Source organism: Paramisgurnus dabryanus, chromosome 16 (genome assembly GCF_030506205.2).
Source record: "Paramisgurnus dabryanus chromosome 16, PD_genome_1.1, whole genome shotgun sequence".
NCBI classification, from domain to species: Eukaryota; Metazoa; Chordata; class Actinopteri; order Cypriniformes; family Cobitidae; genus Paramisgurnus; species Paramisgurnus dabryanus.
This window is the reverse complement of record NC_133352.1, coordinates 18499169-18517895: the sequence shown is the minus strand read 5'-3', so window position 1 is coordinate 18517895 and position 18727 is coordinate 18499169. Positions and strand designations below refer to the sequence as shown.

Below are 18727 nucleotides of genomic sequence, written 5' to 3'. Positions count from 1 at the left end.
ACTATATGTATACTGCATTTGACCAGCAAACTGAGTGTTTACATATATGTACAACATTACTGACATTGTTTTTAATAATGTGACTATTGTTGCTAGACCTCAGCTTACAGTACCTGTTTACATTAAGGTGGATTATGCTCTTGACAGGGGTGCTCTTTGGGCCAGGGGAGGGGTGAAATATCTTTCCTTCTTTATTTGTCATCACTGATTTCGTCTTTCTGGTGATGTAGGGCTCGGCAGAGTGGGTTGGGTAAGAGTCAAATGTTCCTGCTTTCATACCTCCACCCTGCAGAAGCAAACAGTAAAAATATCATAAATAACCAATATAATAATATAACCAAAATAATCTGCCATATCATCTAATTTAAGTGTGATACATACCTTTTTACTGGGTGAACTTGGTTTAAAGGGCACTGCATAATGCTTTTTCTCCTCGAGCTTCTTTGGAGTTGGTAAAGGTTTGTCAGGTTTGTCAAATTTGTAAGGATTGTTGTCAAAGCATTCATTCGGATGAAGGTTCAAACGAAATGGTCCCCCTTTCAGCATGGATTTGTGTGCCATGATCTCGCGCTGGTAAACAAATGACATCTCTCATTAGACAAAGAGATTACACTCATCTGCTTACACAAAACCACCCTGTCAATTTCAGATTTATTAAAACACTAATTTAGGTTGAAATAAAAATACCTTTAACATCTCTTTTGCTCGACCGTAGGGGTCTGATGAATAGGACATCATTTTGGACAGTGTGATATCTGGATAGCTATTGAAACCAGATACAGTCAATAGAGTCTAAAAGAAAAAATATAGCAAACTTGCAAATTAAAGGATAATATCAATGACCTACCCATAACCACTTCCTCTCTTAGGTGGATTGGTGTAGAAGTTTTTTCCAGGTGACTTGTATGGTTTCCTGGGAACCTGCAAGGCACTCATAGCTTGAATAGGACCTCCAATTGTTCCATAATAGCTGCCCACACCACATCTACAAACCAAAGTAAATTAGTTTCAAGACTTACAGTAATGTTAATTATTGTATGACGAACGCGCGCGCGCACACGCAGTAATGTAATGAAAATCGTATCTATGTCTATATAACTATTAAAATTAAATGCTTTTGAGATCGTGATAAGCATGATTTAAGTGACCCTAAGTTTAAGACGTATCGTATAATTTATGTGTAAGACGTTAAAAATATTGTATACACATAATGCAAAGGACTCACTTTTTCTTCTCTCCATTACTGGGCAGGAAGGCCTTGTCGATGTTCTTCTTGGCTTGTTGTATTCTGTACTGTCTCTGTATTTTGATGGGGTCTGTAAGCGCCTCTCTCTCAAAGATGCGCTTAAACTGCGTGTCGAAGTAACCCGCTTGGAGCGCGCACTTTGTCTTATGCCCTCCTGATAACATCTGTTTGTTCTTGTACGCCGATTCATTAAATGGGCCTTTCCAGCAAGAAATGAAGTGCAGAATTAGACTGGCATGAAATATCCACCAGTTTTAATCATATCATTGTATGGCGTTCCCCAAAATCCAGTTATTGTTGCTTAAACCGGTCATTATACTGTATAGGCTACATTATATAAATGACAACAGAAAGATTGTAATAACTTCTTATTATATAAAGTCATATTGCTTTATTTTACGACAGAAAACTGTTGTAGACTGTTATTTGGTGGTATTTGGTTACCATGGTAACCGTTTCACGCGCTGTTTCCAATTCACCACTGCGCCAATACTATATCTCTAGATTGTATTTTTTTTTAAAATCAATACATGAATTACACTTACGGTAAATAAAAGGTGTATATTTGGTCCCTATGGAAATGTATCCCAGCTCTTTAAAGAGACCAATCCGTTCCATGTCTGTTTTTCCATCTGAAGGCATTTTAAAGCGTAAAATCAAAATAGTCCTCAAAAATGGCACTAGTGGAAAAAAGATTTTGTTAGACGTGTAGCAACGTACAGTGCAAGTATGCAAACTATGCATATCGTCTAGCTTTTCTCCATTTGAATTAAGCGATGGTTGGTTAATTACAAAATAGTAGTTATCTATAACATGACTCTCTACATACATACCTTAAATTATGTTATATCTTGTTATATATAGCCAGTAACAAAAATAACTGCACTACTGAGGTATTTGAGTAATTTGTGTACGTTGCCATGGTGTCCAGCAGGCCAATCAGTTACCCGGAGCATAGGGAAGCACACTTGAAACTATTTTTTACAATAACAATAAAACCAAACGTTTTACATCAACATGATTTTAATAATTAATTCGACATTTTTATAATTTTTTTAACAAAACTTTATTTTTTTTTGCACGTCGTCCAGTGATGCGTCAACCCAGGGATTCTGGGAATTGTAGTAAAAGACCAAACAGCACATGTATATGGTAAGTGATTGCATTAACAAACGTTCAAACTTTGTATGAACTTTAACATCACGTTGCTTTTTAAACATTACATTGCCATAATTAGGCTACACAATTATAACTTCATGTTAATATTATGAACATATTACTATTTTATATATTACAGAAATGCATATGCAGTTCTGAACAATTCAGATTGAATTTAACGGGCCAATCCATCCCAGATCAAGTAAACTCCATCCTTTTCAAATCGTCCATACTGATTTTAACAACCTGCAACAAACATGAAGGTCAGGTTACTGTGATTTAAAGGTGATACAGGGCTGAAAATCTAAATTGCAGCTTACATTTTCGTGGCAGGGATCAGGATAGTTACATATGTCCTTTGGAAATGCTGTTCGGATCATCTCTTTGAGTTTAGCTGGGTAAATATATGTGCATTTGTCACATGTGCTGCTACCGATCCTGTTGTTCATCTGTCAAGATTTGTGCGACGATTAGGTTACGTTTAACCAAAATAAAGTATACAGCAAATGATAATGATGCTTACTAGCTGCCGCTGGATTAAACGGTAAACTTTTCTCCGTTTCTCTCGGTCTGTCTTTAACCTTGAGGCCGCATGGAGCAACGGCCCCACCCAGAGGGGCACACTAGATACAGAACTTCATGTAAGTTATTTGCAACAAGTAACTTTAATATCCATTAAAACTACAAATGCAGATCTAAATCGGACACTTGCCAACATTGGAAGGCACCAATAGATTACACAGTATGCAAATAAAACACTAATAAGTCGCTATTACTTCTTTACATGCTTTCATTTTGAGATCTCAGTGTGATTGCTGAATATTACCCGAAAGATCGACAGAGATCAATGTATGTGTCCATTTGCTAGAAGCATTTAACATCAACATGTGTACTGTAACAGGTTTGCTGAAATTGACACATGTGATGTTCGTGTGGACTTGCGCATGCGCACTTAAACACAACGACAAAGACACGTTTAATTGGTCAACTTTAATATGACAGACATGTTGAACATAATTATCAATAAAACATTTCATTAATATTTCCTGGGAGTGTAAAAAGGTCTCAAGTTTAACTGGAATATGAGTTTTAAGAGTTTGAAGATTGTCATTTGCCCTCTTTTTCTGACCATTCCCTGTAGCCCCCAGCATAATTACGGGCACTAGAGAGAGAGAGAGAGAGAGAGAGAGAGAGAGAGAGAGAGAGAGAGAGAGAGACAGAGACAGAGACAGAGAGAATTAAGTAACATTATTTAATAAATCTATGAGTGTTTAAGATTTGATTATGTTATATTTTTTTTACTTCTTAAACCCAAGGTTTATGGCTTTGTCAGTAGCAACAGCTCCACGTTTTCCCATTTGGCAGTGGAAAATCAGTTCTGAAGAGTCCAAAGGCGGCTTATTTACACCAAACTTGGACTGGAATTCAGCTGAATCCAGGGACATTTCTTTTTCTACAGTTTCCACTAAAAATCAGAAGGTCCAAAAAAGTTTAAAGTAAATAAACTGAAAATAATTGGTTAAAAGTATAAAACAGATCATAATATAGATCATCCAGCGTCCCTCTGACCTGGGATGTGGATGGATCCTGGGATACGGCCTCTGTCTACTTCATCTTTGGAGCGCACATCCACAAGAAGCCCTGAACCCTTTTTCAAAAATTCTTTGAGATCACTGTAAGATATCTCCTTATCTATAGCGAAGAGGAATGTGTACAGGAGGACAATCAAGTTGTTATGAACACAGCATGACACACAAAAAACTCTTTAGGTACAATAAGAGACATGTACAGTGATCATCCTGAATTATAAAAATGACATTTTTCAAAGATTTGTATATCTAAAAACTTTTCCCACTCCAACTTGCAATATGCAAGTACCACACCCTTGTTCACTTAATTGTGGCATTTATCAAGGTCAATTAATTTCAAGGATTAATGCAATTTAAAATGTTCTTAATGTTGTTTTTTGTGACTGTCTACAATAAAAATACATACTTATAATGCAAAACACATAACATGCAGTAAACAGGTTTCAATTCTGCAAGTCATGATTACGTCACGAAGTTCAGAGCTCTTCACATAATAACGCATTAATAAAAACATGAAATAAGAATTGTAGTGATTTCGATTATCCACAAAATGCGATGCATAGACATAAAATACTGAGTATCGTAGAATACTAACGAAGCAATAAAACATTTAGCTTGTTAACAACACATAAATAATGAGAGGTGTATGTTTACAGCTTTAACGTTACATGTGCAGCTGAGCACAGCTGTCGCCTTGACTACAGAGAGCAGCAACAGAAAATTTGTCATCTACTACACGTTTATAATAACGTTATATCACAGACAAATAAAAAAGCTCTCTCAGTAACAGCCTGTTATGAGGTAAGTTAGTTAAAGGGTTCCAACTTACTGCTGCTTGCCATGGTTGAAGTATGTATGTGTTGTACTGTACGAGCCACTTGTCGGGCGGCTGGCCGGTCGCATCTTTACTTCCTTGTCATTCAAGTTTTTATCCGTTCGCGATCAGTGGTTTGCTAACGTCAAGCATAGGCGTGGTCGCGAGAGTGTTTTCTCTAATGACTTCAAAATAAAAGACCATACGCAAAATAAAAGACTCATGTTGGTAAAGGGTACCGAAATGCTGTAAATTTGGACTTTTAATTAAAAAAAAATCATATTAGAGAGAGGTATTTTTGTTTATCGGTATAAAATTAAAATTGATGTAAAATTAAATAACATTTATATATTAAAATTAGGACTGGGCATAGATTAATCTCATACAAAATAATTTTTTTTTTTGCATAACATATGAGTTTGTGCTGTCTGTAATTATTATGTATATATAAATACACACACATTTATGTATGTATTTAAGAAAAATTTACATGTGTATATACATGTATTTGTATTTTTAAAAATTCTATATTATATATGAATAAAAAACTATATATAAATAAAACATTTCTTAAATGTATATATATATGTATGTGTGTTTAAATATACATAAATCATATATTATGCAAAAAATATTTTTATTTTGTATGAGATCAATCTATATTAATCTATGCTCAGCCCTTATTAAAATACATATTTAGCCATACATTATTATATTATATTATATTATATTTTTAATGCAACAGTGAATAATTAAACATAAAAAAGGACCTCAGTAAATCTTTGAAATCCAATGTAATGTGGAGAAACATACTGTTTAACAGCACATTATAACATGACAGTACAGACATGATGCCATATTTACAAAAACATGAGACGCATCACTCACATGAAGTAAACTATTTATTGGTAAGGTCTCAGAAGAGTCTCACTTAAGTAAGAATCATCCCTCAATACTGATTTGGTACATCATGACATCCATAATGAGTCTCTTCACTGTGGAAATAATCAATTTCTATGATTTGGGTTCTAGTACAGCAAGTTTTGCCTAAAAACAAAACTAAACAAACAAACAGAACATCAAACGGGGTATTGATATTACTTATACGTGATATTTGAGTGTCACAAAATTCTAGTGTTTTAATACCAGCTGCTGATTTGCACATAACAAGCCACCTTCTGTTAGAAATATAAAAGTTGATATTATGAACAATATTCTACTGTGCTGCATAAAGGTAAATCTATACACTGTACATACAGATATTTTCTGAAAAACAAGTTTCACAGTTTTAAACTTTATTTAAAGTATAAACCATTTTAAAACACTTTACATAAATTATTTCTGTGAATGACTATAATTTGCTTAGGAGCAAATCAAAATGAATACAAAAATTAAAAATTATTACATATTTTACAAAGGAAAATAAACTCAAACATCAATGTTCATCTTTGTAGCTAAAAGTGATGACTCCTTCATGATTGTCATAGAGTACTATGAATGCTTAAAATAAAATAACCTAAAAAATAAAAATAAATAATTTCTGACACTAGTAACCATTCAATTGGAAATCTGTGTTTTTTCTGATATCTCTATACAGAAGTGCCCAGGTGAAGTTCATATGACTCTAATGCGACTTGAACATACAAAACTATCGCATCTAAAGCACATCCTGAACTTCACTGTTATCTGATACAATGTAAGTACTTTTCTATCAGTGATGAAACAAACTATGTTTTACTGCAATGTTCTCATCACTTGACTATAGCTTTCTTGACTTCTTGTAAATGAAGGGACTTGCCGTAGTGGCAATTGACAGTTTATTAATGATGAATGTGAGGCCTGAGACTGATAGTTCTCCTAACAGATGTTGTTCCTCAGTTCTGAAGTTGAGACCGGGCCTCTCCAGCAGCTCGTGAGACTCGTAGCATCTCTCCAATCCAGACGCGAACAATTACGAGGGTACCATCTGGCACCAACATCCTCTCGGTAACCCAAAAAATACGGGTAAAAATATCTATTCTTTTTTAAAAAGGGGTTTTTCATATTTCAGCAACAGTTGCTTTTTGTTTCTCAGTCTATCGGTGCTTTCTTGACGTCCATTGTTGAAAGACAATGTCTCTCAAATTGTTTTTTTTTTGCCAGAGGCAGTATTGACAAAGTTTTTTGAAAGTTTTTCTTTTAAAAGTCCCTGCAGCGTTCAATGTTTCCTTTATTAGTTCAGTAATTCTCCGTGGGTACAGGAGATAATAGAAACAAAAGAAAGGGGAGAGAGCGAGAGAGAGAAATAGAAATACAAAGCAAGTGAAGGAAAAAAATGTTCAAAAGAATAAAGGGAGAGTTGAAAAAAAGGGCAGAGGGAAAGCAATAAAAATAATAAGGTAACAAAAGATTTGGACTGTTACCTTTTCCCCATCTCATTCTGTCTCAAGAACTGAATGTTGAAACTACTATCAGCCAGTTCAGGATATTGTTCCACAGGTAAAATATAGTACCCATCGTAACCCTGCACTTTCCCTGTGGAAAGGAGCTGCTGTCTCTCTCCTTCAGTCCACAAGCGGCTTCCCTCTTTATTATCCCGCGCCCGTTGTTGCTCCCGCAGCCAGGCTCCCGACAGCGCCCGTTGCCGTGCCAGCTCTAACAGCCGGCCTTTCTCCTCATCCAACACATCCGACGCCAACCCGTAGCGTATGCTCAAAGACAGGGCTGGAACCCGGTACTCAACTGTGACCCCTCGTCGCGAGCGCCCGCTCACCGTCACATTAAGTCCACTTTCCAGGACCTTACGTCCGTTGGTGAGTCCCAGAGCTAGTAGGTCACTGTCTGCTGAGCCTATCTTTACAAAAAAGTGACAGTCGCGGCCATCTTGCGTATAGTGCGTTCCTTCTAAGTAGATGGCGTTATTAAGCACCATAGCCACCTTCCTGCTGTCATCACTGGCCATACTCGAGACCCCTGTGACCACATGGCCTTCTTTGATTGCCAGCATCATTCCTCGTCCGATGATGGGGGTACTTGTGCCAAACCAGTGGCCTGGTTTGTCCTGTTTGCTTTTGCGCTCCTTGTTGAGCAGCCGTCCTTCCAAAGCCATGAAGGCTTGGTTATGCCGCTCCGCTTCCTGCTGAACTCCAGTTATCAGCTACAAAAAAAGTTTGAAAACATTTAGGTCTTTATAGTGGGATGGAGTGTAAGGTCAAAGCAAGATGAACAATGTAGATTGTGATTTTAATGTATTTTATAAATTCATTATTATTAATTAAACTTGACACTAACTTTATTAATAAGATAATGTTTGTTGAGAACCCCATAGTAGTAACCTTACCTGGGCATTTTCACTTTCTTGACTGGCAAGCAGCTCATATGGGGGATCCACAAAATAGAGGGTGTGTCTGGGAAAGCCTGCGATAATGTTGCTAAGCTGAAAGCCAAACATCACTAGCCAACTCTTCACATCTGAGAATGGAAAATACAAATAAAGAAAATTTTCAGCTGTGATTTTATAATTAAGAGCAATTAGAGCCAATAACCAAGTTTTAAAGTCTCACCTGTGACATAATTCTTCACATCCAGCATGTCACTGAGAGGGTTGTTGTTTTTGAACATGTACAAGTTGAAGGGTGCCAAATCTTTGCCAATCTTCTGCCACATGGTATAATCAGGTGACGTCCACCTGGCTGCTAAGACATCATAATCTCTCTGTGTGAAATGTACCAGCTTGGTTAGGGAGTCGTAAAGTCCTCCATGGAAGCCGATGACCAGCTGGAATTCAGGGTTCGAGTCAAGGTACACTTCCCCATAAGCGGTGTACTGCACCTGTTTGATCATTTGCCCGTTGCTGCTAAAGACAGCCAGTGGGGTGCCTGTGTTGTCAGACGCTATGTAGTACTCCTCTCCACTACTTACTTCCATGGCAAACAGATGGCCCTGCAGGTCATAGTACAAAGAGCTGATTTCCGAGCTCGAGTGGTTGAACACATGCGTGACCCGAGTCGGGTGGTTCAGGTCGGCATAAAAGAACTGGAGGTGTTGACCCAGGCTGTTCTTCGCAGACACTCTGCGTCCGAGTCCGTCGTAACGATACTGCACGCTCCATCCTCCAGCTGCGCGGCTATAGGCGCGCACTAGCTGGCCTTTAGAATTGTAGTCGAAGATATCCCCGCCCCTTTGACTTAGGTAGCCATCTTCATCCAGACGGTACTGCACGTCACCCAGCCGCGTGATGCGGTCTCGCAGGTCATAGCGAAGTGGCATGAGTCGTGCACTGTTACCAGGGTTGAGCAGATGCAGGTTGCCATTTAAGTCATAACTGTAACGCCACGTTGACCAGTCGTTGACCTTGACGCCGCTGAGTTGTCCGTCGCCGTCGTACTCGTAGCGATATTGCGTGGTGTTGGCGTACGGCCCGATCTTTAGCTCTCGCTTGATTACCCTTCCCATGTTGTCGTACTGCACCGTCATCCAGTACATTAGAGAGCGGAAGATTTCGTACTGCACTTCCTTAATGCGACCGTGAGCATCGAAATGCTTGCTGAGGGTCATCACGGCTGTGGTGATGATCTGATTGATGTCATAATAGATAACTCCAAACTTTCCGAAATGCTCGATTTTACCAGAGATCTCGTCGTAGCGGTACAAATCCACAGGCAACGGAGTCTCACTGATCACCGGTTTCATGCTGGCGATTCGGAAACTGTTGTCGTGGTAAGTGTAGTCGAAGCGGGCATTGACCATACCTTCCTCTGAGAAGCGGTAGATCTGTTTGTCAATAAGTGGGCCCATTTTACGATACCGGATAGTGCAGGAGAAACCGCCGCTCTGCAGGTTGACCATTTTTAGCACACCGGCAGTTTCATCATAGCCAAAGGTTATGGCTGTGCTGTCGTACAAGATCTCGGATAGCTTGGCCAGCTTGCCATACTTGTAGAGCACACGACGACCGGTACCCAGGAAGTAGGTGGCCTGAGGGCGTCCATCCTCGCTGAAGTCGTAGATGATGGACGCGTTGCTTTCTGGTGGGTTGTAGGTGTTGCGGATGTAGCCGATGGAGACGTGAGTGGACATGGTGTGACGGGCAACGCTAGGCATGGTGACAGCTGTGATGTGGTTAGTTGCGTCAAACTCAAAGATGTATTGTCTCTGACTCTGCAGGAGCAGCACCATGGACTGCACAAAGAAATATTTGCACAAAGTTATATTTAATTTTCAGATCATTTCAAAACCTCTGATATAAACAAATGCATTGAAAACAGAAATCCATTACCTTAAAGGGATAGTAAACCCATGATTTACTCACCCCCAAGCTGTCCGAGTTGCATATGTCCATCGTTTTTCAGACAAACACATTTTCGGATATTTTATAAAATATTTTAGATCTTTCAGTTGATTAAATGTAATGTTACGGGGTCCACCCATAGTCCACGACCTTCAAGTCCAAAAAAAGTGCGTCCATCCTACACAAATTAAATCCAAACGGCTCCAGGATGATAAACAAAGGTCTTCTGAGGGTAATCCGTGCGGTGTTGTTGTAGAAATATCCATATTTAAAACTTTATTAACGGAAATAAATACCTTCCGGTAGCGCCGCCATCTTAGACTCCTCTGTAATCAGGAGAGAGTATTAGCGTAGTGTACGCACTTTTCTTAGTGACGTATGACAAATTCGGAGGGCGGGGGCACAGAGCAGCAGCAGAGTAACCTCCGTAGGCTGCGTAAGCTCTCATCCTGAATGCGGACGTGACTAAGATGGCGGCGCTACCGAAAGGTATTTATTTTCGTTAATAAAGTTTTAAATATGGATATTTCTACAACAACACCGCGCGGATTACCCTCAGAAGACCTTTGTTTATCATCCTGGAGCCGTTTGGATTTAATTTGTGAAGAATGGACGCACTTTTTTTGGACTTGAAGGTCGTGGACTATGGGTGGACCCCGTAACATTACATTTAATCAACTGAAAGATCTAAAATATTTTCTAAAATATCCGAAAATGTGTTTGTCTGAAAAACGATGGACATATGCAACTCGGACAGCTTGGGGGTGAGTAAATCATGGGTTTAATACCGTTTTTGGCCGAACTATCCCTTTAATAATCGTAAAACATAGCTGAACTCACCTTATCCAGGTAACTGTAGCTCCACACCTTTCCATCTACAAAAGATCTTGAGAGGATTCGGCCCTGTGAGTCAAACTCGGTTCTCTCACTCATACTCCCTCTGTGCAGACCCACCAGCTGTCCTGTACTGGAGTACGACACATTGACCACTGCGAGGCTGCTGCTGGGCTGCCATATCGCAGGCCTGCCCTGAGCATCATACGTGATCCTCAGTGTGAACTTCCTGTGGTCGTCATAGATCTTCTCTGTCCTTGTGTTCCTGTCAAAGTCTATCGACAAGAGGTTGCGTCCATGTGCCTGCGAATTGCATAAATGTTTAGTGTGAGATCATTTCCCTTTTCTGGTTAGTTTAGTAAAAAATGTTTTACTGTAAGACTCTTGCAGGAATTGTTATACACCTGGCAGAAACTTAATTTCAAGCTTCAGCTGTGCATTTTTATGTGTTTCTGTGTTTCATGGGGATCAAACCCATGAACTTTCCTTTGCTCATTGCAATGCTCTACCAAATGAGCTGAAATCATTTGCTTTTGTCATTTTATAATGTGTGCTTACCCGAAGTTTCCTGCCAAACACTGTGACCTTGCCCTTGCTTATCTCCTTGCGTAGCCTCCACTCTATTGAATTCAGACCGTTGTCAGTGGGTAAGGTGATGTTTCTGCGGCCGATGGTGGGACTTACTGATCCTGCCAGGATATGTGGCTCGGTATGGTAGCTGATGCCCATCCCGTTGGCATACATGACTCTCAGCGTGCCGTTGTTACATAGTTGGTAGCTGTTCCGTACTTGATCTGCAGGGGGCAGCAAAGTGACGTAAAAATGACCATTAAAAAATCAGCACAAAACAAAATATTTCATGGCAGCAAAAAACGATTTGATTTATTTTAAACCCATGAAAGGGCTGTAGGGCATTCATCAGCTCTTGAAAGTCTTGCTGTCTTTCTTATGATCATAAAAGATAACAAGAGCGGTGCTTTCTTTATAACAAATGAAACCTTGAATCGATTTGTTTCAGAGTGCCACAAACATTTATTATGCTTTAGAACATCCATTATAAATAAATTACAGCCCATGAAACTAATTTGAGTAGAATGTATTCATACATTTGAGATAATATAGTTTATCATTTATGAGGAAAGTAAAAGCTTTTAGAAATGTGTTGCAGCATTAAGTTTATATATTATAATAGCTCCCATTAGTATGTCAAGGGCATCCTCCATAGACTGAATCCTCTGTAATTCATCCAGAGTTTGTCTTTCGCATCCTGTGTTATGTTTGGTTGTACTGAAGTCTGACTTTTTAGTTTGTTATCATGGGAGGGGAATGCAAGCAGTCTCTGTCTTTTCGTCTTTACAGACAAAATAAGCTTTGGGACAGTGGGGTTTGTGGATGAGGGCAAATGGAAGACAGAGAATATTTATGTGCTGTTGAGTAATGAATTTTTCTCTGATTATGTGCATCACAGGAAAACACAAAGGGAGTGCGAGGCATGAGATATAAAGTTCAGTATGTACATTGGGAAGTTCTGTCTTTATAGTTATATATCTCACTGAACACATTTTAAACACTGCTATATAAAATAAGTGAAACAAAGAAAAGAACCTGTTTAACCTGCACTGATCATTTTAACAGTGTAAAACTATTTATGAAACACAAAACAAAGGTGGACAGTAACCTGTAGACTAAACACCGCAATGGATGCATCACATATATTAAACATACCTTGCACAACAGTATAAGAGGCCTCTACTGATGAAAGATTAGTGATGACCGTTACATCATCGTCTCTGTTGGAGCTCTCAATGTCAATGTTGATGGATTTTTCAATCTCTCTATGCAGACTAGTAACCATTCCGGTGGGGTACGTCACATTGGTTAGTCTTCCTTCACTGTCATACCTAAAAGTGCAATAATAATTATTATTAGTAATAATGCAACTCCATTTTACAGTTCACTGTTCACAAAACATCTCGACAACATACAGTAGATGACTCATCTAATGTTATGGTGTGGGATACGCTCACTATAATTCCCACTTCACATAATTGCAGATTAACTGCATATTAAGTCTCACAGGCATCATGCAGTTCTGATTAATGTGTTTCTTCATGTAAGGTAATTAACATGAGCCATGGGTACCTGACCAAACAGGTCAGATCTTTTACTTGATATGTGTTCGTAATACAGTTATGTCACCAGGGCCTGATGATGCGGCCTCTTCTGGATCTCTCTCTTTCTCTGTAATAATACATTAGGGCAGTGGATCTCAAACTTTATCGCTCCCCCCGGGTACTGTGCATCCTTTTGCGCCCCCTCAAAGAAAATTGATGAAATAAAACATGTAAAATTTTAATTAAACAAAACATATTAAATTATACAACATGGTGCTGTTGGTTAGTAGCCTTTTTTCTGAGGTTTAATTACACAGAATTTTGATGAATTAATGTATTTTATAAAACGTCAAAACTGGCGGCCCCCAGTTTGAGAACGACTGCATTAGGGAACAGATCTGGACTTGTGTCACATACAGCCAGATGTCTGTGCCGGTATCTTGGGAATGCTCCGTTCTCAGGATCATCCTGTTCTTCGGGATCTGCTTTACTGCAGTGCGTTCAACTCTAATCGCACACCTTAAAAAGTTAATCAATATCCTCAGTCAGGTTCCCTATAAAATCACAGAAAACCCAGCTGAAAGTGTATTTCAGCAGGATTTAAACTAATCTCTGCAGGAAAGAGAAGATGTTAACTGCGTTCCATTCAATGTGGGGTATTACCAAACTGATATTTCCATCTGCTGCCTGTCTATATCATTCTGATCCAATGCATGAAAGATGACATTTAAAGAAACATGATAGCAGTATTAGCATGTGTTTGCAATTACTAGTGGAGAGATCATTTACTGTTTTGTGTGCCCATTTCAGCAAACATTTGCTCAACACTTTTTATCAGTCCTTCCAGAAAAACGCAGTGTTGCGGGCAAAAATCATTGATCTTTTGGCACGATTACTTAAAAAACGCGATGGAAAATGCAGGATATTCATGCAATTTTATGCGATGAAATTGCAGGAACTTGCAAAAATTGCAGGAACTTGCAAAAACTGTTTTCAGCTTTTGCAGCTTTTTAACGATGTTCAGGTCACATAATCACCTCACTTCATAAAGTTTCCATAGCAACAGGGGACATGGCTGTGCCTTTGTGAGGTAAATGCAACATTTTTCAACTTTCTGCTAAGATATATGAGAATTTTGCTACAAAAATGCAGGGAATTAAGAAAACATGCAAGCCACACATATTTTGCAACCGAAAATCTACAATTAATGCGGTGAAAGTGTGGCATATTTGAAAAAAAAAATGTGTTTCCCGCATAAATATGTGGACTTTGGCTGATTATGCGTTAAATAATGCGATTGCATAATCACAATTTTCTGGAGGGACTGTTTTATACAGTGATATTTTCAGTGAAGTGATTTAGTAAGGATATATTTTTTGTCTTTTTTCGAGAAGACAATAGAAATAGATGGGAAGTCATTGGGAAGGAGAGGGCAGTAGGATCGGGAAAGAACTTTTATTTATTTAAGACTTTTTATTTTTGCATATACTTACTCATGGGTTTGCAGCTAAAGATAGTCAAATTTGTTAAATACCAACAAAATGCCTAAAGTGAGATTTGTGAAAACATGGCATTTTAATTCCTGACTATTAACCTTTTCATTGCCATTAAAGTGAAATTACTAAACCTAAACATTTTTGATGCTCAAAAAATGCTCATGTACAAGAAAACATGTCAGACACACTTGGAGGGCTTTGCATATGAACTACCTGTATATACAGTACTGTGCAAAAGTCTTAAGCCACCATGCCAGAATCCGATTTGTTGTTTTTGCAATGTTATAGTGATCATATATAATTATTTCTCAGGTTCTTAATAAGAATACAATCAGGCAATTCAGATAATGTGTATGTAGTATTAAAAACAGTATAAAAGTAGAATCTGAAGTGTCAAGTATTTAGGCTAAACTCCACTTCCACTTGAGCAATAGCAGGCATCTGCAGGATCTCTTAAACCTAAATGAAATTAAATCCTAATTTCTAATTCCAAACGAATGACTTCAAGACTTCAGTCTCCTCAAAAATGCTCAAGATGTGTGTAGTGCCAAGAAAGGTCACACTGAATACTGACTGATGCCTGAAGAAGACATTTAGTTTAGATTTTTTTTGTGTGTACATATTTCCTGTATTTGAATAAAAATAAATATGGATGGACATTAAAACTTCTAAAACAACAAGTCTGGTAGTGGTGGCCTAAGACTTTTGCACAGTTCTCTATATATTACACATCAAAAAACCACACACATCAACTTACTCATAAAAGGTTGTCCAGCCAGTCTCGTCAGCCTTGGTGGCCAATAATCCAGTGTTACCATTATAACCCAGCAGAACTACCTCCTGGTTAAGAGCGGAGAGAGACCGTAGGCTGCCTGAAGGATCCATTCCAAGTGTAACCACTTGGTTCTCCGGTTGCAGGATGAACCTGAGCAGCCCTGCTCCACCCTGCCCGGCTCCATCCCTCCGCACTTTCAGGGTGTTATTGCAGTTATCCACAACTGTTGACAGCTCTCCATCAGTGCCGTAGCTGAAGTTGTACAGGGGCAGACCTGTTACTAAGCTGATGGTCTGTAGGTGGAGACCCTCTTCGTTAAACACATACAGTTCTTGTTCGTGAGGGGACGCGACCTCATACCGCCCCAGCGGTGAAGGCCCCGGTCGGTTAGTGCGCACGGCACGGATTCGAATGTTATTGAGATCGGCGATGTACAGCGTACCGTCTGGTGAGACGGCCAGAGACATGGGGGAGTTGAGGCTGGCGTCAGTAGCGTAACCATCATCCCCTGCAAAGCACATGCAGTTGACGTCGTTTTTGCAGTCGCATTCGGATGCCGCGCCAGCCAGCAGTGACATTTCTCCGTTAGTGCTAACTTGTCGTACGCGGTTGATCTTCTTCTCGTCGGTCTCGGCGATGTAAAGCACGCCCGTGTGGGAGATGGCAATAGCCGTGGCGCTCTCCAGGGCTGAGTGGATGGCCAGTTTGCTGAGAGAATAGTCGATGCCAGGTACTTGGCAGTGCATGGGCCGCCCAGCAATGATACTGACTTGGTGGTTTTCAGTGATGCGCAGGATAACATTGTTTTCCAGCACGTACAGAGAGTTATCCATGGGGTTTACTGCCAAGTCTGTGGGCCACTCTAACCGCACCTGGAACAAAAACGAAGTAAATTGAAATTAATGTTTGTAATAGCATTTTCTTGGCTTCTGATTCAGTAAAGCCTCTTTTAAAGAGTTTATTATTTGTGATCAAAGTTTTTTACATAAAATCATCATCACGTGGGTTGTAACTGACCTGACTGACATCCATGCTAGAGTCACAGCTCAGTGGACGCACAGCAGTGAGGTCATTGGCGCCGAGCAAAGTAGAGATGATGCCGTTCTGATCCACCTTCCTAATCATAGTGGCATCCACAAAGTACATAAGTCCATTTTTGTCTACAGCAATACCTGCAAAATTGGAAACAAACAGGAAGAGGGAAGGAGGTGAAGAGTCTTGAAGTTCAGAGGTGATGAAGAACCACAAACCCTTTGCGTGACATACTGTCAGACTTATGTGGTTTCCTCTTCAACAACACTTCTTAATGATCAGAGCCGGTGAATGTCTGATCTAGTCTCAACCCGGTCTAAGTTTATCTTTATTTTATCTCTTTCAAATCCCTGCCCTATATAACCAATCAAATAATGCACGTCCGTCAAACGTCACTTCACTGTCAATCTCTCAGAGATAGAAGGCAGAGCAGATGAGAATATTTCGAGGCTCTGACAGGAAGCTGCTCACTTTTTAATGGACCTGTGAAGGTGTGTGATACACAGAAGAGTTTGAACAAACACATAGAGAGACAAATAGCATAAGGGGGGAGATTGATTGCACTTGACTGAGCCTTTTCACGGTGTAAAGTCCTCCGGGATTTGTTAATGAGGCCTGTGTAGTCTGCCACCTCTCTACTCACTTTCTACAAGCTCAAACTGAACGTCACACAGACAAAATGTGACAATGTGACACATTTGACAGTTTGGTGTCAGACTGGCTATTTTTTTTTAAACAAACCTGGATTTTACTTCTAAAGTATCTACAGTAACTTATAATTCTAAGTTGTTTCCTATACTTGGTTCTTCAGAAGAATCCACAAAACACACTGTAAAGGTAGGACTTGATTTAAAGGGCACCTATTATGAAAAATACACTTTTACATGATGTTTGGATATAATATGTGTTGCCAGTGTGTGAACACAAGCACCCTAAGATGAAAGAAATCCATCCGCTCCTTGTTTTTTAATTCCAATTAAATTAAGCAGTCTCCTTAGACATGCCGTTGTGGTTCTCTTATCAATGTGAGGTCACATTGATAAAGCCCCGCCCATTTACAGTCCTGCATTACCACTGCCACTAGATACTATTGTCTCAGACTTTATTAATCAGATCTATTTCAACTGAAAGAGCTCACTGTCTGTTTATAAGGGAGTGAGGAGCTGTAGCTCATTTGTATTTAAAGGTACAGACACTAAAACAGACATGTTTTTGCTCCCACCCAAATAGGGGCATTTTGGACATGCTTTGATAAATAATCCATAGGGTTTTTTAAGCTTAAACTTCACAGACACATTCTAGGACCACCTGAGACTTATTACATAATAATATGTGCCCTTTAAAGTCCCCATGAAATCAAAACTGACAATCTTTTTTTTTTTAAATGTAGTGTTCATTATAAACCATTTATCCATGCGGTTCATTATTATTTCTTTTATTTTCATGTGCCCTCATCTGAAAATGTACTACACCCTCTTTTGTTTACACAGCACCAGAATACAGCTGTCAAACCCGTATGAGAGTCCTTAATACGGTTGCGTTTACATGCAGTTCGGTTATTTACGGTTGTAACCGTAATTTTCGGGTCTCACAACCGCATTTTATGCATTTATCACAAAATGTTATTGTGTAATCATTGCCTAAGCCATCAAACTGATGTCATCAAAGGCTAAGCTTCTTCCATTTCATGCGGAAATAAATATGTCAATACAGAAGTTAAGTCGATTATGACTTCCTGTTCACATGGACTTTAACTCTTTCCCCACCACTGACAAGTTAACTCCTCAATTATGAGAAAACGCTTTCCTGCCAATGACGAGTATTTCTGACAATACCGCTACTATCCACCAGGTGGCTCTTCCACAATTTATACAGCGGAAGCAACACCTCACGTGAAAGAGATCTGATTCAGAGCAATCCTCAAAACATACACAAAGTTCTTACTCTATAAAAAAAAGCTTCACAAAAATGGAATAATCTCAGCTTTTTGTGTTTTTGAAGAAACCATATTTCAGAGGTGATAAAAAGAGAACAAATGAGGGTAGAATGAAACTTTTTTTTTGTTTTAAAGCAGAGGGTCTGATCTTTCATTTGATATATTGTATGTTTATATATTTAAAGAAGAACATTTTCTGGAAGGCATTTAACTTTTGTGAAAATCGTGAAAAATGCTGGTGCTGGCTGGCAATAAAAAAAAAAAAAACGCTGGCGGGGAAAGAGTTAAACCTGGGAAATAAACTGAAAATTCTATGATCTTAAAATGAAATTGTGATATAAAATAAATGAGAAGAGAAATATATAAATAGAAGTAAGTTTCTAATATGACAATTTAAATGTCTTATATATACATACATGTATGTGTATATATATAAGAAAGCAAAAATTAATTTCAACTAATTT

The 18727-nt window shown here is 38.9% G+C and overlaps 3 protein-coding genes across 10 annotated transcripts in view; all 3 read right to left on the bottom strand.

Moving 5' to 3' along the window:
• Position 1: 1 nt before the first annotated feature.
• On the bottom strand, positions 2 to 3368 carry cfap96 (cilia and flagella associated protein 96). Of its 5 annotated transcripts, none has more exons than XM_073812206.1 (9): positions 3231 to 3368; positions 2928 to 3027; positions 2725 to 2853; positions 1792 to 2650; positions 1226 to 1445; positions 848 to 985; positions 688 to 763; positions 382 to 570; positions 2 to 286 (listed from the first exon to the last, which is right to left on the bottom strand). In XM_073812206.1, the coding sequence occupies exons 4-9, from the start codon at positions 2075 to 2077 to the stop codon at positions 2 to 4; spliced, it is 1194 nt and encodes a 397-aa protein (XP_073668307.1). In that variant the 5' UTR covers positions 2078 to 2650; positions 2725 to 2853; positions 2928 to 3027; positions 3231 to 3368. The 5 variants fall into 5 exon arrangements, with proteins under 5 accessions (XP_073668307.1, XP_073668309.1, XP_065127825.2 ...); XM_073812208.1 differs by having other exon boundaries at positions 1792 to 1926; positions 2080 to 2650; positions 2928 to 3237; XM_065271753.2 differs by having other exon boundaries at positions 2928 to 3237.
• A 7-nt stretch (positions 3369 to 3375) lies between these two features.
• tstd1 (thiosulfate sulfurtransferase like domain containing 1) lies at positions 3376 to 4959 on the bottom strand. The gene is made up of 4 exons (XM_065271758.2): positions 4823 to 4959; positions 3974 to 4096; positions 3707 to 3869; positions 3376 to 3566 (listed from the first exon to the last, which is right to left on the bottom strand). The coding sequence occupies exons 1-4, from the start codon at positions 4833 to 4835 to the stop codon at positions 3512 to 3514; spliced, it is 354 nt and encodes a 117-aa protein (XP_065127830.2). The 5' UTR covers positions 4836 to 4959; the 3' UTR covers positions 3376 to 3511.
• Positions 4960 to 5696: 737 nt separating this feature from the next.
• Positions 5697 to 18727, bottom strand: part of tenm2a (teneurin transmembrane protein 2a) — a 369158-nt gene continuing 356127 nt past the window's right edge. For all 4 annotated transcript variants that reach the window (XM_065271749.2, XM_065271750.2, XM_065271751.2 and 1 more), the window contains 8 exons: positions 16313 to 16467; positions 15278 to 16167; positions 12636 to 12811; positions 11469 to 11704; positions 10917 to 11213; positions 8350 to 9967; positions 8127 to 8257; positions 5697 to 7943 (listed from right to left, as the gene is read on the bottom strand). In XM_065271749.2, the coding sequence (XP_065127821.2) occupies positions 7206 to 7943; positions 8127 to 8257; positions 8350 to 9967; positions 10917 to 11213; positions 11469 to 11704; positions 12636 to 12811; positions 15278 to 16167; positions 16313 to 16467 (4241 nt within the window). In that variant the 3' untranslated portion in view covers positions 5697 to 7205. The remainder of the gene's footprint in view (positions 7944 to 8126; positions 8258 to 8349; positions 9968 to 10916; positions 11214 to 11468; positions 11705 to 12635; positions 12812 to 15277; positions 16168 to 16312; positions 16468 to 18727) is intronic.

Excerpts from the sequence above, each read along its gene's own strand:
- tstd1 (XM_065271758.2), bottom strand. Across the intron at positions 3,870-3,973 it reads AGGATCCATCCACATCCCAG|TGGAAACTGTAGAAAAAGAA; the intron begins GTCAGAGGGACG and ends TCTGATTTTTAG. Across the intron at positions 3,567-3,706 it reads ATAAACCTTGGGTTTAAGAA|TGCCCGTAATTATGCTGGGG; the intron begins GTAAAAAAAATA and ends CTCTCTCTCTAG.
- cfap96 (XM_073812207.1), bottom strand. The coding sequence starts at position 2,077 with ATGTATGTAGAGAGTCATGTTATAGATAACTACTATTTTGTAATTAAC. Across the intron at positions 1,446-1,791 it reads ATATACACCTTTTATTTACC|GCCCATTTAATGAATCGGCG; the intron begins GTAAGTGTAATT and ends CTTGCTGGAAAG. Across the intron at positions 986-1,225 it reads AGTAATGGAGAGAAGAAAAA|ATGTGGTGTGGGCAGCTATT; the intron begins GTGAGTCCTTTG and ends TTTGGTTTGTAG.